At 25.1% G+C, this 25,000-nt stretch overlaps 1 protein-coding gene across 1 annotated transcript in view; it reads right to left on the bottom strand.

Moving 5' to 3' along the window:
* The window catches only part of LOC101241287 (uncharacterized), a 29,181-nt gene that overhangs the window by 2,419 nt on the left and 1,762 nt on the right, over window positions 1-25,000 (bottom strand). Inside the window, exons 2-6 of the mRNA XM_065805424.1 lie at window positions 18,707-18,841; window positions 9,751-9,811; window positions 7,793-7,853; window positions 7,640-7,717; window positions 7,438-7,524 (exon numbers count right to left, since the gene is read on the bottom strand). Of these exons, the coding sequence (XP_065661496.1) occupies window positions 7,438-7,524; window positions 7,640-7,717; window positions 7,793-7,853; window positions 9,751-9,811; window positions 18,707-18,841 (422 nt within the window). The remainder of the gene's footprint in view (window positions 1-7,437; window positions 7,525-7,639; window positions 7,718-7,792; window positions 7,854-9,750; window positions 9,812-18,706; window positions 18,842-25,000) is intronic.

Genomic DNA, 25,000 nt, shown 5'->3' with positions numbered 1-25,000 from the left:
TCTCCAATATAATATATTATATTCGAATTTTAAATTCGAAATTTAAAATATTTATAAAAAGTCTATAGCATGATGAAATTTTGTTTAAGAAAGAACTTAAAGTTACCTCACCCAACTATGTCGTAAATTCAAAAAAATACTTTTTCATCTTAAAACCAATTAAACCTAATTATCTAGCTTTTCATCCAGATAAAACATTTTCTATACGTTAGAGCCCATTTTTATTACACTTTTTTTGATGTTTAAGAATTTTTATAAAAATTTTAGTTTAAATTTTGAATAAAAAAAATATACTTAAGAATTTGCCTAGTAAGCTGCTAATTAAAATTTAAACCACCTATAACATAACTATAACCTATGTTTTAACCACCTATAACATACAGAAAAAAAAAACTTCTAACTAAGCCCTTTCTTCTGAAAAACCCCACCCCACCATACCCCACCCCACCATACAATTTTTTTTTTAAATATGATATAAAATAACTAAAAAATTTAATATAGTAAAAAATTTAAAAATATAATAAAAAACTTATGAATATAATTTTTGTAAAACGTATTTATAAAAAAAAATGAACTAAGTATTGTTTAATTTGAAACTTAATAAAAACAATAAATATTTTTGACATTATTAAAAAGGAAGTAAAAATGATTTAAATAATTTTTGATTAAATTTGAATAAGAGACTGAAAATTTTATAGAACTTTTCAAAGTAACAAAAAATGTTCTAATAATGTTAACTTTCATTAAATCTTCAAATTTTATTTTGTGCATTCAGTAAATTGTGCATTCAGTAAATTGTGCATTTATTAAATTGATTGATTTAGATAATTAATACTTAATTTAACGCTGCTGCTGTTACCCATTCTTGCGCCTTTGACACAGAGTTTTTACCATACTTGGTCTTTTAATATTTCTCTTTATTTATTTTTGACCACGCAATGAGGTACTCTTAAAACTTAATAATCTGTTAATACCTGCTTAATCAGTAATAAGATCGAAAACTTTGCTTTATCAGCTTAATTAGTAATAAGACCGACAATTTTTTAATTTGATGACTTCTGTAGTAAAGGATAAACCTTATGTTATTTTTAAATTAGTATAGTAACTAAGTCAGGTAATTTATTTGATTCATGCAATGAATCAAATAAATTACCTGACTTAGTTACTATACTAATTTTTAATTAGTATAGTAACTAAGTCATATATTAATAATGTTATCTCTATTTTATTTGTTTATCAAAACTCCAATGATGATTTTACCCCTTATGATTTAAATTTAACATTTACAGCATAAAACATACAACTGTTAACGTTAACTAATATAGAGGTAACATTGACAGTTGAACCCCAAAAACAAAATTAACTATTGCCCATAATAAATAGGCAAGTTAGGATACATATATTTGGGACTATAATGAAATTGTATTCATTAAACTGACAGTACCACTACATCAAATGCCAATAGATCCAAAGATATATTGATAATCTTATTATATTACAAGTAACAAATTATCCTTTAAGATCCTTCATCTCAACTTACTTCTTTTACAAAAAGTATTAATCTTTTTGAAAATTTACTACATCTACAAAAAGTGAATATGACATAATTGGAATATTTGAATCTAGACTTTTAAAAAACCAAACTACTTCTACCAACATCTCTCTTAATGGGTTTTGCTATGAACAAATGCCAACTGAATCTCATGCTGGAGGTGTACTATTGTATATCAATAAAAATTTGTATATAAACCAAGAAATGATCTGATTATATATAAAGCAAAAGAACTAGAATCCATTTTTATTGAAACAGTAAACACAAAAAAATCTAATATCATCATTGGCTGCGTATACAAGCATCCAACCATGTTGTTAGAAGACTTTAATGCATTCTATATCAATCCTTAACTAATAAAACTGTCAAAAGAAACCAAAACTATATTTATCCTTGTCATATTTTAATAAAAAATATCACATTATGGAAACCTGTCTAAAACATACCCATGTGAAGAACCATGAAACTTTTCTTATAACCAATTATATTACATTTGTTTTTTTATTTATTTTAGATGAACTTGCTTGAATTGAATGGAGAAGATTACAAACAACAACGGCTTATCAACTAACAATCTTAATACAGCTAATTGGTAAAAGAGTATGTTTGTTATACTCAATGCATGGAAGCAAACAAAGGTCATTATAGGTAAGACACAATTTTTATATTCTACATCCTATTTTCTTTTATTAAACAAATATTCTAGTAAAAGCTTATTATTTTACAATAATAGTATGTGAAATACGTTGTATTCGTTCAATTTCAAATTGCTACTGACAAAAGTATTAAAGAAAGAATTATCAGCTTTCCGGCCACAGCCATTGATAGAGATTATAGAAGAAAAATAGAACCATAATTGACTAACACCAAATATTGAGCAATGAAATAAGTATCAGCTTGATACTTATTTCATTGCTATTTCAAAATAATGAAAGTCAATGCCCATTATCTGATAGTGAGAGTATAATGCAGTAGTTTATAAATATATATATATATATATATATATATATATATATATATATATATATATATATATATATATATATGTATATATATATATATATATATTTATTGTACCTGTATTTAAATAGCCTTGATTTTATTTTGTTATATTTTGGTTTTGGAGCACTCAATATCTTTTTTTTTTCTATTCATTTGTATCTGTTTCACATAACTTCAAATAACTTTAATGATCTAAAAATTTTTTTTTCTTTCTTAAAGCGCTGTGATCATTGTTGTCTCCTAGGCTATAACCTGTTTAACTCAAAAGAATAAAGCAACCTGGTACTATATTATCATTTAAACAAAAAAACTGTTATAAATTTTAATTCTTAAAAATTTATCAAGACAATTTTGTTTTTTTATTAATTTTCAATAATAAAAATTGATATGTATATATATATACATATATACATATATGCATATATACATATATATATATATATATACACATATACATATATGCATATATACATATACACTGGCAAGCAAAAAAAAGTGAACAGTACAATTTTTCAGTAAATTATGTATTATTAATCAATTAAAAATATAATACATAAAATATAACATATCGCTTATGTTAAATACATATACATACACATATATACGACTCATTTTGAAAAAAAAAATTAATATTTTGTGTGGCCACCACCATTTTTCATCACTTCATTTAATCAACGCGGCATCGACTCAATTAAATTTGCTATCAAACGGTCAGGTATCGTAACCCAAACTTGTTTTATGGCTGCCCAAAGATCATCCAAAGATGAAATATTATTTCTATGGACCTCTTTATCCATATAGTCCCACAAATTTTCAATGGGATTAAGGTCTGGACTTTGGGCAGGCCAATTTTCAAAAAGGAAGATATTGTTATCCTTGAGCCATTTTTTAACTTGTTTAGACGTATGGCAAGGAGCATTGTCATGTTGAAATTTAATTTCATCCTCTTCTAATTCTTCCAGTGTGGGAAGCAAAGACTTTTGTAGAATACTAATGTATTCTTTGGAATTTATTCGTAATCCATCTTTGACTCTATGCAATCTGCCCACACCTTTGGCAGAAAAACAACCCCAAACCATAATTCCAAGATTATGGTTTGGGGTTGATTTTGATTTTGTCAATTGATTAATAATACATAATTTACTGAAATATTGTACTGTTCACTTTTTTTTACTCGCCAGTGTATATGTATATGTATATGTATATATGTATATGTGTATATATATATATATATATATATATATATATATATATATATATATATATATATATATATATGTATATATGCATATATGTATATATGTATATGTATATGTATATATATATATATATATATATATATATATATATACACATATATGAATATATATATATATATATATATATATATACACATATATATACATACATATACATACATACATACACACATTTTAATTTTTCTGCATTGCATCATTGACCTTTTTTCTTTAGAATATCAAATATATAAAAAAAATTAAAATAGTTCAAGAAATTGTAATATTTCCAAGTTTCTTCACTTGAAGCAAATATATGATTGTTTATCAAGGTTTTCTATTATTAGTTTTGTATTTACTTATTTACTGCAAATCTTGCATTAAATACATTTCAAAGTAATGAAAGGGATTTTATGATAGAGGATTACATTTAACCATTCTATGCTAGCAGCACTTGCTGAGCAGACATAATTTTTTTCAATTTGCTTTATTTAAGAGTTTTTATCTGTAAAAAATTTATAATTACTCTTTTTAATTACTTTTTTTTATTTATTAAATGCTTACAATATTTTGTCAGCATCAGCAACAGCATCAAGCATCAGCAACAGGTTAACTGGTTTGTAGTGTTAATCTTTAATGTTTTTACTTCTTTTATCATACCTTAATTTTTTTTTATTTTAGACATATCTTACAATGCTTTTTCAGCTTATTGCAGATCAAATAGAGGGCCCATATCTCATCCACCCCAGATATGGCAACAGTATTCCATACAAGGACGGATTTGAGATTTATAGAGATAGAGAATAGAATCCGGAGTAAAAAAGCGTCAAGCTCAATAAAGAGATGCAACCTTAGCAAATGCTAATTTTGTAACGGATTTGATATACGGTTTCCAAGAAAGATCGGAAGTAAGAGTTAATCTTAGAAGGTGAATGGTAGATGACTCATTGAGTACATTACTGTTTATAAATATAGGAAGATCCTAATTATTGCGATAACGATTGGCTGAAAAAAATTGAGTTTTATCTGAATTAAAGTTCACCAGCCACTGTGAGCCCCATGCTGTAGCAGAAGTGAGATCCTTCTCAAGCTCAAATGCCCCCTCCAAGCAATCAGAGATTGTTGGCTTCTTATCATGACAAGAATAAATGATATGTATAAATTGATTTCCAGTTAATAAATGTGGTGTATTTTTCCCTTTTTTAATTCAATTTTTTTAGATTAATTAGATGACATGTTTATTTAATATAGACATACAATTGAAAACTGTTAAAAATTGTTAAGTTTTGTTAATTTGTTAATAAATGTGTAAATAAAAATATCTTTAATTTTACAAAGCTATAAGGCATTTCTTAGAAACCACAATCCATCATGATTCCTATTTTATCTGTGTAAACAAAAGTCTATGCAAATATCTAACATAAACTTCAAATTATGTAAATTATTTTAAATTATATCAAATGTTACAGATTTACTTTTAATTGAAAATTTTATTGTGGCAATATTTGCTTAATTTTCATTTGTATGCATTTTTATAAAGCATTTATATGCCGTTTTATAAAGTTTAATAAGTCATTGGTTTATTAAACAGTGTTAAAATTTAATATTATAGCATGCCAAAGTGGTTGAAGTGCTTTGCATGGGTTTAAATCCTTTTGTCTTGATAGAGTTGAAGGTTTTAATGTGTTTAATACGCATTAAAGAGACAACTTTCTTTCTTATAGAAAAGAGTTAACAAGAAAACTTTAATTTTCTTTAAAATTAACAGGGCAAGAGTCTTTATAAGCTAATAAGCTGCAGATGGCCTAAAAAAAATGAATAGAAACTTATTAAAGAAAAAAATAATAAGGTCCAATTCTGTTTTTTTTTTTTTTTTAATAAAAGTTTACAGAAGATAATTTTAGCCATGGTTGCCTTTAATGAACCAGCGGATCGATATTGACTTGTTTACTCATAGACCATTGTTTTATCATTTGTTTAGTATGACTAGAGCGTGAGTTCACCTAATCCCTGAGTCTGACTAGAGCGTGAGTTCACCTAATCCCTGAGTCCTAAAATTTTCATCCTCCTACAAAATAGTCTTTACATTCATTTATGATTCTCACCCAATGACATCATCTACAATCTACTTCTATTTTCACATCTCCCAGATCTACGTGACTGGACGGCTCCGTTGGTCACTTTTTGCGACCGTTGTGTCGCATAAACAAACGAATTTACCAAGACCCGTATTTTACGGGTCATGACAGTTAGTAAAATAATACTGTATTAAAAAATTTTTTGAGATTTTTTCCATTTTAAGATTTTTGATAAAAATTTTTATTGAAATGTATGCCCCATTTTGAATAAAAATATACTCAAAAAAATAATTTTTTTTGAGTATATTTTTAAAAATTATAAAAAAATTATTTACAAAATGATACTGAAATTAGCTGGAAAAAGGGTTAGTAATTGACTATATTATAAATTATTTTATTTAATTATCAAAGTAAATGCTTTTTGTATTTTAAAATTGAATCAAAATTATAATTAGTTGTTAACAATCATAATTAGTTGTTAAAATTATTCAAAATCTTATTTGGAATTAGTATTAGCAAATTATTCAAAATCTTATTTGGAATTAAGCATGATTTTATCAGTGTATTATGTCCAAACAAGAGCTTTAGATGTTATAATTTATTTTGTTTCAGGTTTTTTTAATATTTAAAGAAACTTTTCTTTTTTATATATAATTTTTAAAACCTTTTTACTACCCCTAATATTGAATCTAAAGAACACCATTTTGAAGAAAAATTTATAATTAAGAAAAATTACCAATAAATGATCAGAACAGATCATATTATTAAACGCCGATGTTTATTTCACCTAAAAAACATACTTAAAATCTTATTATAATTTGGACAAGCGATTGTGATTTTAAATTTTTTTTATAATTCACTGATCTGATCGTTTAACGGAAATATGTCGCAGTCAACAAGAAATATGTCGCAGTCATACAGACGCTATAATATTTTAAAATATCCTTAACTACACCGAGCATGCATCTACTTATTTGTATATGTGAAGTTATATAAATTTTGAAAAAAATTTACTTCAGCTGACAAGAAATCATATATCAAACAGAAATATAAAATAATTAAATATCAAAAACATCTGAAGAATTTTCAACATTTTTTTATAAGTAAAAATCAAAAAGAAATTTTACAGCAGCAAACTTAAAACAAAAGGTTTCCCAAATTTTTATGAAATTATTTCTTTTTACCAAATATGTAATTTTTACAAAATTATTTCTTTTTACGAAATATGTAAGTCTTACGAAATTACTAAGTTTTATGAAACTATTTCTTTTTACAAAATATGCAACTTTTACAAAATATAAGTTTTGTTAATACAAACAGTAAACTTTTATTATTGTTTACTCAATAAAATTTACTTCATAAATAAAAAAATAGCAAAATTAATTTGCAAAATAAGGTTTGCAATAAGTTAAAAGAGAATATTTGCAAGGAGAAGTTTGCAAGAAGTTACAGAAAATAACTAAAAGCAATAAGTTTTCTGAAAAAGTTTTCTATAAAAAAAGTAGTATAAAGTTTGCTATTGTAACAACAAGTTTTCAGGTTATTTTTTATTCATTTAAAGTTTCTCTACCTGTTTACCTTCTTCATAAGGAATTATTCTACCATCAAGATCAATTTTGTTGCCAACCAAAAAAAGTTCCTCATTTTCTAATTTAAACTAAACCAAAATATATAAAATTTTGAAAATAAAAATCATTCCACCTAAAAAATTAGATATAAAATCTTGAAATATATTCAAAAAAGCAATACCATAATGTCATGTTTGGTCCTACCTGTTTTAAACATAAAACCCACTCCTGAACTCTATTGAATGAATTACGGTCTGTTACATCAAACAACAACAGCACGCCCTAAAATTATTTTAACTTAAAGAAAGGTTCCTAGAATGTAAAATAAAAAATAATAACAGAAACACTATAGATAACCTTTGCTCCTCTGAAATAGTTTTTGGTAATTGTTCTAAACCTTTCTTGCCCCACTGTATCCCTATTAAAGTAAAGCAAAAGATAATTTTTTTTTTACTATTAATTAATTTACTTAATTTTTAAACACAGCACAGTGGTCCATGTCTGTGGACATGGTCCACTGGCTTTCCCAAGGAAACCATGAAAAAAAAAAAAATAATGCAAATTTCTTATTATAAAGAATACACTTTAAAGAAACACCAATATAAAAATTAACTCGGAAATATAAATGTTACCTGCTATAGTTCTATTAAATATCTATTTAATGTTAAAATTTTTGGAATTTTCCTTATGTTACGGAAAACAGTGTCTGTGTCTATATATAGGGTAAAGTAGTCTAATAATGCTGTGGCTTATAACGCCATTTCATTTTTCAAAGTGGCGCCAATCAGAAACCAATGTCAGGACTCCTTAGATAAACCATTTCTGAGTTACTAAATTATATTTTTTGAAATGAACTGTTGTCCATTTTATAGTCATTTTGATTCATTAATACTTATTCTATACAGTGTAAAGAGAGTGATTTTGGACCGATATTTTTTTTAATCAGTGATTAAGTATCAACTTTATTTACTATTGTTCAAATCAATTATTGTTTTTTTTTGCTATTTTTGTTTGTTCATGTGTAATACCATATTGGATAAGTGAAAATAACCAATGGTCACAATGTAAATTAAAAAAACCTGTTTTACATAAAATATGTTACTACAGCCAATAACGCCACAGGTTTATTTTCGATTTTCCATATTGAGGTTATATGTGTTGTGATTGTGCTTAGTAATTACTGTAAACTACTCTAATGAGAATGTTTTAATGAGAATGTGAATGATGAAATGAAAAAATGAAACAAAAAAAGCAAATATTTAAATTGTAAAAAAAAACTTGATTAAAGTAACAATCGCGCTACTTGCATCAAGTAAAAATTCGAAACATGAGTACAGATAATTTCTGGATGATCACTGTCAAAACTGTAGTTTCTGCTGTTATTTACTGAAGCATCGCTGTGCAGCACTACAACAGTAAATACCATATTAGGATTCAGATCAACAGAAATCTTTCCTTTCTACCCTAATAATATTTTGCAAGTAGCTTTTGAAATAAGAATTAGAGAAAAGTACCCAATTTTTAGTATTCAATTAAAGCTGTTGCAATGTTTTTTATTTGAATTTTTGTTAAATTTAATATTAATGAACTAACTATAACAAAAATATTTGGCATATAGATGTACTTATGGGGAAAGAATTTTAAAGGTTTTATTTAAGCATGTCTATTTCTAAATTTAGTTTAATAATCAAATTTTTATTTTTTTTGTAAAAGATTTTGCTAATTGAAACCAATAGTACTTTTATTTCCCTTTTCATTTTGCTAGAAATGAAACTCTTTGTAAAAGTGTTTTAACACTGCATCAAACCTGTTCTAACACTGCACCAAATGTGTTCTAACATTGCATCAATCATATTCTAACACTGCATCAACCATAATTTTTATAACAAATAGGAACTTTGCTAAATAAATCTTTTTTTAAAAAGATTTATTTAGCAAAGCTAAATAAATCTTTGCTGATCACAACAAAATCACTGATCACACCAATTTATATTTTCTCAATATTAAAAATTTTAACTTGCTGACATTTTAACAATAAAAAAATGTAAATACAAATTAAGAATTAAAAAAAAAATCAAATAATTGAAATTTTTTTTAATTTATTTTTTATAGACAATGAAGTTTCCAAATTTCAAAGAAAAAATCAAAATTACTTTATATTTAAAAAAACCAGCAGTAAAATAAAAAATTCTATAACATTAGTATATAGCAACATTAAATAGTTTTAAATTCTATGATTTTAAACAAAATTAAAAAACATTTTAGTAGTCAAACTTAATTTGATATTTAAAGTAATGAAAAAAAAAAAATCTTACCATAATTGTGTTCTTACTTTTATTCCATCAATAATTTGATCAATCTTGATATAGTCAATGCCTACAGTTAACAAAATACACAGTAATTCTTTATGGCAGTATATTAACACAAAAAACAAATTAATTTATATGATTTTTGAATCAATTCAATCATTTGAACCAAATAAGTTTTTAAAAAGAGTAAGAAATTTATAAAAAAACCACAAAAAACCAGCTATGAATTCTAATCATTAAAATATCACAAAAAACCGGCTATGAATGCTAACAGGGCATGAGAAATTGTTTTTTTTAAATGAACGTTGATGTTCGTATCTTTATTTATTGATGAACATCTAATTTATGGCCTACTTAAAGCATACATCCTAGTATTCTGCATTTTTGCCAAAAAAAATAGGCCAATTTTTTACGGTTTTGGATGAAAGTATGAAATAAACTAAAAGTTCTGTTAATAGAACAACAAATATTGAATGTTGTCTTGTTGGGTGTTGTCTTGTTGGCTATTTATTAAACAATTTTAAACAAGATGTAGTGACAGTATTTTCATTTAATGTCAATAAAAATTACAAACCATAAAAAGTTACAAAAAGTTTTGTCAATATCAATGATTACTTACGAATCATAAAAAGTTTAAATGATAAAGTTATTTGTAAATATGCTAAACTGTATGCCAACTAACTCATCTGTTATATTTCCAAAACATTTTCAAGCAAATATCAAAAATATCAAAACAAGGAAAGCAGGCTATAAGATCCTGCTTACGGGTTTTTGTATCCATTTAAAACAAACGTGACATCCATTTAAAACAACCATTAAATTCATTTAAAACAACCCTGACATTCATTTAAAGCATCGTGACAATCAACTAAAACAATTGTGATTTTCAATTAAAACATTTAAAGCATGCGCAATCTCAACGCTCTATATTATTCAAAAAAAAAAAAGATTTTTTTTATATATTTAGTTATCTAATATTATATAAATTTATTTTTATTAATATTATATTAATTTATTTTAATTTTATATTTAATGGATGCCATATTTGTTTTAAATGGGTGAAAAACCTAGTATGTGTGTACGCCTTACTTAAAAAATATCATGAGAGTCTTGATGTTGAGAGATGTGTATTCTATAAAAAAAGAATAGGGGAATGGTGTCACAGCAAATATACGAACAATAAGATATTAAAGAAAAAAAAGTAAAATTGTCCAAATGGAGATTTGAACCAGAGTATTTCCGAGTATGAAGAGAACGCTTTATCCAAAGCAGCTAAACGCGCAGTCACTGATATAGACAAAATAAATATTATATAATAAAAAGGTGTTGATCGTCATGGATGTTTTAAATGAATGTTATGGTTGTTTTCCCAATAAGATAAGACCATGTAAAAAATGTGTACCTAAACAGCATGGAATAATTGAAACTTAATAAATATGCATACATATGTGTACGCCTTACCGGGTTTTGGATCCATTTAAAACAAATATGGCATCCATTTAAAATTAAAATAAATTCCATTAAATTAAAATAAATTAATATAATATTATTAAAAATAAATTTATATAATATTAGATAAATAAATATATAAAGAAAAACTTTTTTTTGAATAATATAGAACGTTGAGATGTAAATGTTTTAATGGAAAATCATGATTGTTTTAATTAATTGTCAAGATGTTTTAAATGAATGTCATGGTTGTTTTAAATGGATGTCATGTTTGTTTTAAATGGATGCAAAAACCAGAAATAAAACAATGAGAACTGGTTAAAAGATTCTGCCTAATAAAACAAGGATAGCATGCTAAAATATCCTGCTTATCAAAAGATTATAGACAATACCTACTCTACATCCAAGTGTCACGGGCAAATAACTATTACAAATAATTATGTATTTATGAGATTCTTGTAATTAGTCATCTGGTCATTTCTGTTCCAGAATGTTTAACATTGTAAATACTAAAAAAATATTGAGCATACAATTTTAAATACATTGCTGGTAAGGTATGTAGCTACCAAATGTTAAAACTTAATTACCATGTTGTATTTCACAAGTTATTGTTCAATACTAGAAGTTATTGAAATACTTAATACCACATATTGAGTTATTTAATACCACAAGATATTGTTTACATACCAGAAGTTATTGAGATTATTATACAAGTTGCAGAGATATGAAAATATTTTATAAGAATTGTCTATTATCTTTACACAGTGTATTTTTATAGTCATAAAAATGTCTTGCATATGTATGTTTGAACAATTTGCTACTTATGTACAAAATCAGGCAGAATCTTTTTTTTTTTGGTTTGTTTTGGTTTTTGAATAACTTACAAACAAAAAAAAAATAAAGCATACATTATATCACCATTAAAAATTCTTTTGAAAGATTTTCCACTGCTTTCTTTATTGAAAATACAATTTGGTAATATTGGTACAATACAATATGCAAAATTATTACTTAAAAGTGACCCAAATGTTGCAAGATATCTGCTTAACATTTGAAGAAATGCATATACAGAAATATACAAAATACTCTGGTGAAACAGGTCTGAACTTTTTGAAAATGGTATACATAAATGGTATATAAATAATACAATAGAAATTTTTAAAAAACATTCATTAAATAATAAGAACATTCCGTACATAATAAAAATTACCTAAGTTATAAAAATTGATTATATATATATATATATATATATATATATATATATATATATATATATATATATATATATATTATATATATATATATATATATATATATATATATATATTTTATATATATATATATATATATATATATATATATATATATATATATATATATATATATATATATATATATATATATATATATACATATATTAGATTAATTACCTCAGTTATAAAAATTGATAGTAATTGATTGAGAAATGAAACCATTGAAACTTTGACTATTTTTTTTAAACAGTGCTTTTGGTGTGCAAGCTTAGTGTACAATTATCATGCGAGTAATTTTAAAATATTTAATGGATTGCTATCAATAGATAAAAATGGCTTTAAAAAAGTTTATTTTATGGAGTTGTGGATTTACTTTAAAATGTGATAAATTATCCAGACTTCTGCCATTTGGGTATACTAAATTCAAAGATGATGCTACAGTTAAACAGGAAATTATTTTAACAGCAGATTTATATAAAACCTCAAAACTTACAAAAAAAGTATTAAATCCAGGAAAATTTAAACAAAATAATAAAAACCTAAACTTTAATTAGCTATGGCATTGTAGATAAAAATCTAAATCTTTCTGCTCAGTTGCAGTAGTTAAATAGTTCTTTTTAATTAAAGATCTTTTGAGTTATGATTATAATTGTGAGTAAGTTTAGACAGCATCAATAGATGAGTGGCATTAACTTTTGGTTTCTTAAAAGATGTTTTGATTTGAAATGTTTTGTGCTCTGAATGAGTTACTAAAATTAAAAGTTTATTTAATGATGATATCAAATAAGTTAACAACTAAAAATATTTTTTCAACAAATTTTTGACTCCAGTCATCCCCTTTGAAGATATCTCTGTCAGAAGTAGTAGAGAATGCATCTAATATATATCAGGTTATATAGCAAAAAATTAAAAAATGGTTTAGTAAATGTTAACAGTTAAACAATATATTGACAATTTATGATGGTAAATCTTTTTCAATTTTATATTTTACTTTTAATGTTATTATCAATACTGTTTTGTCATTCTGAACAACTGCTAAGTTTGTTTTTTATTTAGTTTGCTTAATAAAAACTTACTTTGTTCTGAGCATCTGATACTGTGAATAAATCTCTAACAAGCCAGTAATATATTACAGTAATATATTTTACATATATAACTAATATATATTGTAATATTAAAAAAAAAGTAATTACTAATAAACACTGTGTGGATATTATAGTTAGTCTATAGCGTTATCTTTTTTTAGAGTTGATATAAATATAAAGTTAACATAAGATGTTTTTATTAATGTGGAATAACAAAATATATAAATAATACTACATTATTTGAGCAAAGTCAATTTTTATTAAATAAAAATTTATTTCTATTGAAAAAAAAAGTTATTTCTGTTAGAAAATTTATTTCTATCGGAACAAAAAGTAGTTGCAAAAATAAAAATGTTTCTTATTCCTTTGTTTGTTTTGATTTTATAGCGTTTTTATTTTTTTAATGGCTTTCTATTTTTTTGGCAAAAATGCTGAATATTAGGCTGTACACTTTTAATAGGCCATATCTAATTCAATTTAATATGTCAGATAAGTAGGGTTGCAAGACATCCAGCTTTTACGGAGGAGCATACAGCGCCTTACCTGTAAAAATAAATTTTTTTACTGTGCTCTCTTTCGTAAAAGCTGGACGTCTGTCAACCCTACAAATAAGCGAGTTTTATTTTCAAATAATTTTTTTTATTCAAAAATTTTTTTTATTAAATTAAAGGAAGTTTTATTTTCAAATAACTTTATTCTAGTTAATAAGTTATTATATATAACAAAGATGCTTATTGAATTTTATCAATTTTTTATTATTTCAAAACAATTTTTAATGCATTTGCAAAGTGCGCGCAAATTAATGATAACTAATATGCAACAACCTTACGACTATAAAACTTTTATCCATTAATACAAAATAGCAAATTTTTCTCTTTATAGTTCTTTAAGTTTATTTACTTATAAACAAACGTATAACTTGAAGAAATAAAAAAAAAGGGAACTAAAAATTAAATAAAAGTTGTTTTGACTTTTCTTTTTTTAAACCTTAAAAAAATATAATATCCGATTAAGTATTTAATAAGTTATTGTATTAAGTTATTATTAAATACTTAATATTGATAATATTATATTTATAATATTAAGTATTTAATAATAAAAGTTATGGTTAAAAATCATATTGTTATGGTTGCCAAATGAATAAAAAATGAATAAAATTATATTGTATATATATATATATATGTGTGTGTATATATATATATTTATATATATATATACACACACACATATATATATACACATACATACATACATACATACATACATATATATATATATATATATATATATATATATATATATATATATATATATATATATATATATATATATATATATACATATACTAGATTAGATTATATATATTTTAGCAAAACTTAAAAAATCTTTAGTATGCAGACAAACATTACTTCACTTTAAAAATAAGAAAATTAAAAAAAATAAGCGCGCTTTTAAAGAAAGCAATGTTTTAGCATGGTTTTTTTAAAAGTAATTATAAATAGATTCATTTTATCTGAAATTTGAAATACTTTTGTAATCGCATGTAAAAAAACCATGCTAAAACATTATTACTTTTTTATGTTGCGTGCTTAGTTATTTAACTTAAAAGTGTATTGAAGTTGAAGTTGTTGAACTTAAACTCATCAATAACTCATCAATAATCAATGAATTTAAGTTTTTGGTACATTTGCTGATTTAGCATTTTAGTAATAAGCTGAAATTCAAAATTAGCACTCTAGGGACTTGATAGTTTCAAGATGCCTTACTTATTTAACTTAATTTGAAAATGTAAACTATCAATTGTGTAAACTGTTGCAAATTATTTTGTAAATTACCAAATTTTGAAGCAAAAATGCCCCACCTTCCTGTCAACTAAAATCCATAGAAAAAAGTTTATTACTTTATTACCATCCATGGAAAAAAAATTGTTTACTTATTATTACTTTATCTTTATTTGTTTTACTTTATTTATCTAATACTCGATCAAACTAATGAAATTATGTATTAAAAAAAAACATCTTTTCTGAATATTTTAACAATTTTATAATAATAGGCATTGAAATATCTTTTAATACATTTTTAATTAATAGTCAGCCCTAAATAATATTATAAATTTATTAATAAATTTATAATATTATTTAGGACTGACTAGTTTAGGAAGCAAGAGGGGCAACTTCCAACTCCCACCAATATATATTCAATATATGAATGTGTGGTAAGTTTGTCAATGTTGTCACATAAGAAATCATTAATTTCATTTAGTAGCAATGAAGGTAACAGTAGAGTCATACAAACTGTACTCTGCCATTGCTTGAATGATAAATCTTTTAGCTCATGGTCTACAAACTCTTGCAAGTTGTAAATGCTTGAATAATAGAAAATGTCAGACCTGTGCAGCATACATTTAGCATTTTCAAGAGAAAAAACAGTAAAAACCATAAAATTCTCATAACTTATATTTCATATAATTGCATTGCTGAGAAACTGTATTTTAGTAAATGTGTCTGATGGGGTTTCAAATTTTTTTTGGCAATCAAAAAATTCCTTGTTCATCCATTATTTATTCAAATAAGATACTCAGAAACTTTAAAGTAATTTTATATTTTTCATATGATTCTGGTTTAAGTGTTAACATTTGCACTTTACACCAAATTGAGTTGATTCAAATAAAGTTAGTTGAATTCTCTTATTTTGATTTCATACATTAATATGATCATGATCTTTGTTTATGTTCTTATTTTAAATGTTCATTTCTGTTGTTAAAGAAGTGTCTTCAATATTATATGTTAATGACACCATTTTTGCAACACTGTCTATAGTATACTCAAACTTTTGCTTCACTGAAGACTGATAAAATCCCGAAAAATTTAATAGAGGTATCAAACTTTTTTTTTTTAATTTGTTTATTCAGAAATTAATAGTATTTATAAAAATTTTATTCCATGAAGAATAAAATGTTTATAATATATTGATGAAGAGTGCAGCACCAGGCTCCACTATGCTGACAAATATTGGACACACAATGTATTTATACTTATACTGTTAGTGCGCCAAACCAACTTTTGAATGCGTCGGTTGAAAAAGAGTTAACAATGCTTGATCGTAAACGCATTCCATGCGTTGACTACGCGATTTGTGAAGAACTTTTCTCTTTCGACACAGTTCTTGACTAATGGTTAAGCTAGTCTTAAGCTATTGCCACGAAGGTTAAACTGGAAAAGCCTTTGCACGTAGATTTAAGGCACAACAAACTCAATTTTCTCAACTATGTGCAATCTTATATTTTTGAATTAAATCATTTCTAACTCGTCTATCTTCTAGTTTGGTTAGGCCTAGAATTGTATGTATTTTTTGTAATTTATTAATTGTAAGTATATAATTGTGAGTATATCTAAACTTATACGATTTATGTTTGATGTCTGTGATCAACTTATACGTTTTCTCACTTTTTTTTGTTAAATGTTGTTTTTTTGTTCAGTTTTTCCCCACTTTTTTTGTAAAATTTTCATCAGTTTCTACTTATTTTTTGTAACATTTGCTGCAAATTCACGCTTTTTACACTGTTATTTTTTACTTTCCTTGCGTGTTGCAAAAAAACTGCTTTATTATTTCTCTCGACAAAAATATTATGATAAAATGAAATATTAACAATAAAAACACTTTATTGAACAATTTTTATGGCAATTAATGTTAAGAATTCTTCTGTCACATTTATTCATATTTAACATAATTATTCTTTATTTACCAACTAAAAAAAAATAAAAAAAATAAATTTCTCAATATCATTGTTTAAGATAACAGAAAAAAGCAAAGTGTAACCTTTTGAAAAAATATACTTTTGCTTAACTTTAAAATATCAATCCTCAGCCCAAACCTAATTGCTAAATAATATATTACAAAACTTCAACTTTATGTTTCTAATTTTAATGTTAATAAACCTGGGAGGGATCTCCTGCATATTTCTTTCTCCCCCAGTTTATTTTTAAATTAAATGAACTAATAATGAAAAATTATTTCTAAAATAGAACTTAATGTTTATTTCTAAAATAGAACTTCATGTTGTATTTCTAAAATACAACTTAATGTTGTATTTCTAAAATACAACTTAATGTTGTATTTCTAAAATACAACTTAATGTTGTATTTCTAAAATACAACTTAATGTTGTATTTCTAAAATACAACTTAATGTTGTATTTCTAAAATACAACTTAATGTTGTATTTCTAAAATACAACTTAATGTTGTATTTCTAAAATACAACTTAATGTTGTATTTTAGAATACAACTTAATGTTGTATTTCTAAAATACAACTTAATGTACAACAAAATGAAAACATTTTGAGTTTTCAAAATGTTTTTGTTTCAAACAAAATATTTTGTTGCAGTTGTAAAATAGCTTTGGTTATTAAAAATAACAAATTCGAAATTTTATTCAAAAATCTCTTGAGCAGCAAACATTTGAAAACAAATTTAAAATTGTTTGTAACAAATAGTAAAATTATTTGTAGAGACTCTTCTGTTCAGGAAATAAATTTGCTCTCCTGAACAGAAGAGCAAATTTATTTTATTAACAAATTCTTAAGTAATCATAAAAACTATAATCAATACAAGAGAGTTTAATGGTTGCTAAATTTATTTAAAAAAAAAATCTGAAAAGATATTTTTGAGTACATTATTTTTCAGTAGCCCAAGACAAAGTTATTGTATATAATTAAAATTTTTAACAGGATTTTAGGTGACAGCCTCCATTTAAGCTCCAAAAAGCAATAATTTACAAGTCAATATTTTAGAATAAAAATTGGATAAATGAGACATTTTTTGAAACTATCAAGCCCTGAGAGTGTTATTATTAAATTTCTTGAGAATGCTATTTTTATAATCCTTAATAATAACACTTTTAGAAAATTTGATGCAGACTGATGTGTACTTTTAGTTAAAATTTGTGCAGTTTTTATTTATTTATAATGACTTGCATGTAAAGTAAATATGAACCAGTTCTGAGATACAAGAGTGATATGGATAATTTCATATGGAATAACCCATTAATAAACTTTATTGCTCAGAAAGAACATTAGAGTTTCCTACCTTAATTTATTGATTCAAAAGTGATTTACATAATTTATAGCATGACATTGAACTTAAAAAAAACATCAAGTAACTAAAAAAGAAACAAACCCAATGTTGGAAGAAATCTCATTGGTAGTTTTTTTAGTGGATCCTGGTAACGAGTAACAAAAGCAGTTTTTCCCACTCCAGACTCTCCAATCATTAGAGCTTTCAAGAGTATATCATAACTAGCATCAGAAAATTCTGAAAATACAATAAAAATAAATCAAATAAAAAAAATATAATACAATGTTCTAATATTAGTTTAATAATAATGTAATAATCATGAAAAGTGTGAGAGAATCATGAAAAGTGTTGGAGAATCATGAAAAGTGTGGAAGAATCATGGAGAGTGTTGGAGAATCATGGAAAGTGTTGGAGAACCATGGAAAGTGTTAAAAAATCATGGGAAGTGTCAGAGAGATTTTAGTGTAGTTTGAAGTAACATTTAACATTTTATTTCAACCACATTTAACACACATTTAATTTTATTTCAACCACATTTAATTTTATTTCAACCACATTTAACACTTTATTTCAACAGAGACTTTTTAAAATGTTTTTTAACAATATGCAATTTTACTGAATTTTATAAACTTAACTTATTATAAATCTATTAAAATTAATTAAATATTAATACAACATAATCAGAGATTCTGAAAAAGGTTTCAATAGTCTTTATTGGAACCATTAAAAACTTAAAATTATTAAATGAACTAATTAGTCTTATAAAAATTACATCAACTGATATAGGGGAAACAAACCAGAGTGTTGCTGCTACATCAACTAAGGGTTTAAGGTATTTTTTTCTTTTTTTTACAGAAAAAACCATACCATATATATATATATATATATATATATATATATATATATATATATATATATATATATATATATATATATATATATATATATATATATATATATATATATATATATATATATATATATATATATATATATATATATAGATCTATAGTTTGTTGTCTTTGGAAAGAGTGGAAGGAAAAACGCCAACACATACGTCACTTTTAATTACTTTTGACTTTCGTCCAACATTTGCGTGTTGTCAGAAAGTAAAAACCATTAATTTAATTACAAATTATTCGTTTTTTAAAAAAGCCGCAAAAACGCAAACTTAATTGACCAGAATGTTTTTAAAACATTCTGAATGTTTTTAACAATATAAACAATGTTTTTATTTTTGTTTTTTTTAATAAAATGTTTTTATTTTTGTTTTTTTTACTATAAATCATGCGCCGAGTGTTGCTATATCGACTATGTTATAGCCTGATTCGCAAGGGAGTGCTGCTACATCGACTGACAAATAGCCTGACTCGCAAGGGAGTGCTGCTACATCGACTGACAAATAGCCTGACTCGCAACGGAGTGCTGCTACATTGACTGAGGGTTTGGTTTGGGCAGGCAGTCCATTAATTGATAAAAAAAAAAATTCTGGTCTTGCATTTTAATTTTTACTTTTTGTCAACAAAATATGGAAAAAACTTTCGGACAACATATAGGAGTTCTATATATATATATATATATATATATATATATATATATATATATATATATATATATATATATATATATATATATATATATATATATATATATATATATATATATATATATCTATATATATATATATATATATATATATATATATATATATATATATATATATATATATATATATATATATATATATATACATATATATATATATATATATATATATATATATATATATATATATATATATATATATATATATATATATATATATATATATATATATATATATATATATATACGATGTAGCAGCACTCCCCTGCGAGTCAGGCTATAAGATAGTCGATGTAGCAACACTCCGTGCATGATTTACAGTAAAAAAAAATAAAAACATTTTATTAAAAAAAATAAATATAAAAATATTGTTTATATTGTTAAAAACATTCAGAATGTTTTTAAAACATTCTGGTCAATTAAATTTGCGTTTTTGTGGTTTTTTTTAAAAACGATTTATTTGTAATTAAATTAATGGATTTTACTTTCGTCCAACACGCAAATGTTGGACGAAAGTCAAAAGTAATTAAAAGTGACGTATGTGTTGGTGTAAGAATCACTTTTTTCCTTCCGCTCTTCCCAAAGACAACAAACTATAGATCTATATATATATATATATATATATATATATATATATATATATATATATATATATATATATATATATACATGAAAATTATAAATATGGTTTTTTCCGCAAAAAAAAAGTATATATATATATTTCTAAAATGTTTTTTAGAAATATATAAATATATATATATATATATATATATATAAAAATATATATATATATATATATATATATATATATATATATATATATATATATATATATCATATTTTATCAATTTTCGAAATCGAACTTGCGAACCGATTTATAAATTGACTATTTGTATAAAAATAAGTTTGAGCAAAAAAAAAAAAAAAAATTTAATTTTTAGGGTCCCCGCCAGTTCGATTTTGGGCCAAAAATGATGGGTGTTTTAAAGGCCTGGCGGGGACCTTAAAATTTATCGAAATTTTTTTTTTATTCTTTTAAATGTTATATGTTAGATTGAATATTAATCACATAAATGGAGCATGTTGAAAAAATTAAGAAATTAGTCTACAGAATCTTTTAAAATTGGTGAAAAATCCAAATTTTCCATCTTAAAAATCTATTTTATCACTCAATCGCGTATAAAAAACATTTTTGATTTTCTAATAAACTGTTTCCAGACGCGGAAAAATCAATAACCTAGATTTTTTTAATAATAGTGTCAAATGAGGTATATACAGGTCTAAAAAAAAATTTCTTTTATCCTTCGAGGTAACCTAACCCTTACGCTAACCTTAATAGCCTAATAACAATTGTTTATTTTAGTTATTTTTATAATAAAAAAGACTTAATGAACTTACTGCAACATTGTTAAAAGTGGTATTGTTGTTATTAGTTTTATTGCCTCAAGATTAGAAAGTATATGGTAGCTTTTCAACTTTAAATGATTTTCTTGGTATTGTTGCAAAGTTTTTTTTGGTTTTGTAAAAAATAAAAAATAAAAAAGAATGATATGTTTAAGTATAATTAAATAAAAAATACATATTTACAAATCAATATTACATCATTAAATAAAAGTCATCATTTAAAAACTATATTATCTATTTTGCAATTGCTTGATATGCTAATTGCAAATCTTCTTTAGTCTTTGCCTTGTTAAGGTTTTCTCTCCTTTGGTGAATAGCTAGCAGTAAGTCCTGACGATCGTCTTCATTGTGAACGTTATTTACAAAGTCTGATACAACTTTAATAGATCTTTCAGAAACGTCGTTAACCACTGCAAGGTTGGAAAAAAACTGGGAAAAAATCTTAAACTGTTCAATATACTCCCATAGTGGTGCCGGGCTGTTTAACCAAAGTTTATCATTTAGCTTAGTAAGGTTTAACAAACTAAATATGAACCAAGAGTTTTCTCCCACTAGTTGGGCAATACTTGGTGGTTTTTCTAGGTTAAAGTTAAGAGTTTTTAACAAATTTAATTTTTCGGAATGCCGAAAAAATTCAGGAACTGGTTTCGAAAAGACCATTTTTGCAACTTCTTCTCTCTCTGCAACAGAAATACCTTGGTCTAGGAGAGCCAGCGGAATTAAAGTTTCATCAAGGTACCATAAATGTGATTCCATTGAAACCATTGTGGCATCAATTCCATTTAAAATTGTTTCAGAATTCTGAACATATTGTTTTACGTAACCTCTATATTTTGTCATTTGCCAATAGGCTTTTATATCTTGGTAAGGCGCAGCGTAAGGTAAAGAGGTTTTTAAAAACCAGACGGTGTAAAAGATTGAGATAAACTCAGCAGTAGACTGCACTTCGTTCTTTTGATCGTCTGTCAATTCATAAGACAGTTGCAAACTCAATATCCGAATCTTGAGATAATAAATAGCTTTGGACATAAAACGTGCATGAGACACGCACCCTGGAGCTTGAATTTTAAAATCTCTTTCAGGGCATAAGTACATTAGGGTTAGTTTCAATAACTCCTTGTAGTCTCCTCTGGGAAAAGTGTTTTTTTTTAGAGCAATCTCGCAATATTTTACAGCATCGAGTTTATGGATTTCTAAGAAAGTGGTAGCAATAGATTGAGTGTCATATTTTACAAACTTTGAAGAGTCAATGCTACTTTTAATGTCATTCCAGTTTAATTGGAACCGTTTAAACATTAGGTTTTCTGGAGATTTAGTTTTTCCACTGCACTGTCTTTCACAGAAGTGTTTTAGATGTAACTCATAAACATGCCTCCTGCAAGCCAGCTCTAGTAGAATTGAGTTTTGTTTATGACTAAACCTGACATTTGTACCAGAAAGTCTTCCTGTATTTGTAGCTGTTGTATCAAAACATAAACCTTTCACGTCATCACATATTCCATACTCATCCAGTATTTTAACTAAAGCATCGTATTGAGCTTGTCCAGTACCACGATCAATTGCTGGAATGCCAAGGAGCTTCATTTTACCATCAATATTTACCGAGACCGCAAATCGATCTCTTTTTGATTTTATACCTTCTGTGATGTCTTCGATAATTTTTCCATCAAAATGTGCTATTATGGGAAAAGTAGCTTTAGTGGTAGCAATTTTTACATTTTTCTTATATTGTTCAGCATTTTCCCGAATAGATTTTTTTTGAGCTCGCCAAATAGTTGAATGAGACACTGAAAAATCAGCCACATTTCCGCCTGAACTTACGATTAAATCCGTACATACATGCACTAGATCTCTTGATGAAATATTTTTTGAGACTGATGTCATGGCAATATCTTTAACAAAACCTTTCCTTAACTCTTGTTTTGCGTTACTTGGGCCGAGTTGCGATAAATCAAAAGAAATATCTGATTCTGTACTCACGTCACTGATATCTGAGAGAAGCTCTAGATCTGTAGTTGATTTGTCTATTTGGGGTAACTGTTTAATATTACAACTTTTTAAAGGCTTCTTATCTTTATTTACCGTTTTATATCTCATGTCTTTGCTCCCCAAAGTCATTAGACGACTGGACTTTTGGTCTTTTAAAAATTGGATATCAACATAGTATGAAAGTTTATCAAGGCTCGTTTTTTTTAAGATTTCCTTAATATTATCTTTACCAATCCAAAATACCTGCTCCCCCTTCTTTTTGAATTCTTCCCTAGATTTCTCTGCTGCTTTAGAGTCTTTATTCTTACTTTTCTTTAATGTCTCCCAACTATCGATTAAACGAGTAATATTATTCCTGAAAAAATTAAGATAATACATTAAATAAAATAGAAATATTAACTTTAAGATGCACCTTATATTTTGCATTATTAAGCTATAATCCACACGTAATAACAACTAAAAAAATTAGTTGCAGTGGTACTACAAAAAAACCTTAATCATCTACTAGCTTATTAAGTTCGAATGATTATACAAATTTATAATAACTATTTTATTATAAATTGAAATTATAAAACTTACCTTATGGATTTATCCGTTAATAATCCATCTTTATAACCTCCGTCTAACCATGGTTTTTTTACTGCAAAAAGAATACAGTTGTCTGGGCAATTGACAAGTCCGGAGCACTTTGCAAATTTATTGGGCCCATCAGTACAACCAATAAACCTTTTGGATGGAGTTAACTTGTTACTAGATCTTTTAAACTGAAAGTTAAGAATTAATTCTTTATTTGTTGCAAAAGTTATCTGAGTTGAGTTTTCTATCAGGCTTTCTTCTTCAAATAAATAAGCTCTAGCTTTTAGTCTCGTAATTTTTGAATATTATTTAAAAAAATATAAAAAAATATAAAAAAATATATAAGCTCTAGCTTTTAGTCTCGCCATTTTGAATATTATTTAAAAAAATATTAAAGCACTTATTATTAGTAACGCAAATTTAGTTTAAATACTTTGTCTTCGCATTGGAAAGTAGTTGTTAAATTTTAAATTATTATTTCAGTACCTTGGTATATACATTTTCTAAAAATATTTTCCGATCAAATTTCCGGATTTTCAATTTATTGCTCTCTAATGTTAATTAAGTAGGGGCCATTAAGGTTAGTGTCCGGGGCATGTTACTCCATGGATCCAATTATTATTTTTTTTAGACTTCATTTAACACTAATAAAAAAACTATTCAAATTATAGTTTTTTCCGGGTTTGGAAACAGTTTATTAGGGTATAAAAAAAGTTTTTTATACGCCACCGAGTAATAAAATAGGTTTTTGTGAAAGAAAATTTGGATTTTTCACCAATTTCAAAATATTATGTAGACTAATTTCTTTATTTTTTCGACATG

This window comes from Hydra vulgaris, chromosome 09, assembly GCF_038396675.1.
Source record: "Hydra vulgaris chromosome 09, alternate assembly HydraT2T_AEP".
NCBI lineage: Eukaryota > Metazoa > Cnidaria > Hydrozoa > Anthoathecata > Hydridae > Hydra > Hydra vulgaris.
This window is presented reverse-complemented; position numbering and strand designations above follow the sequence as displayed.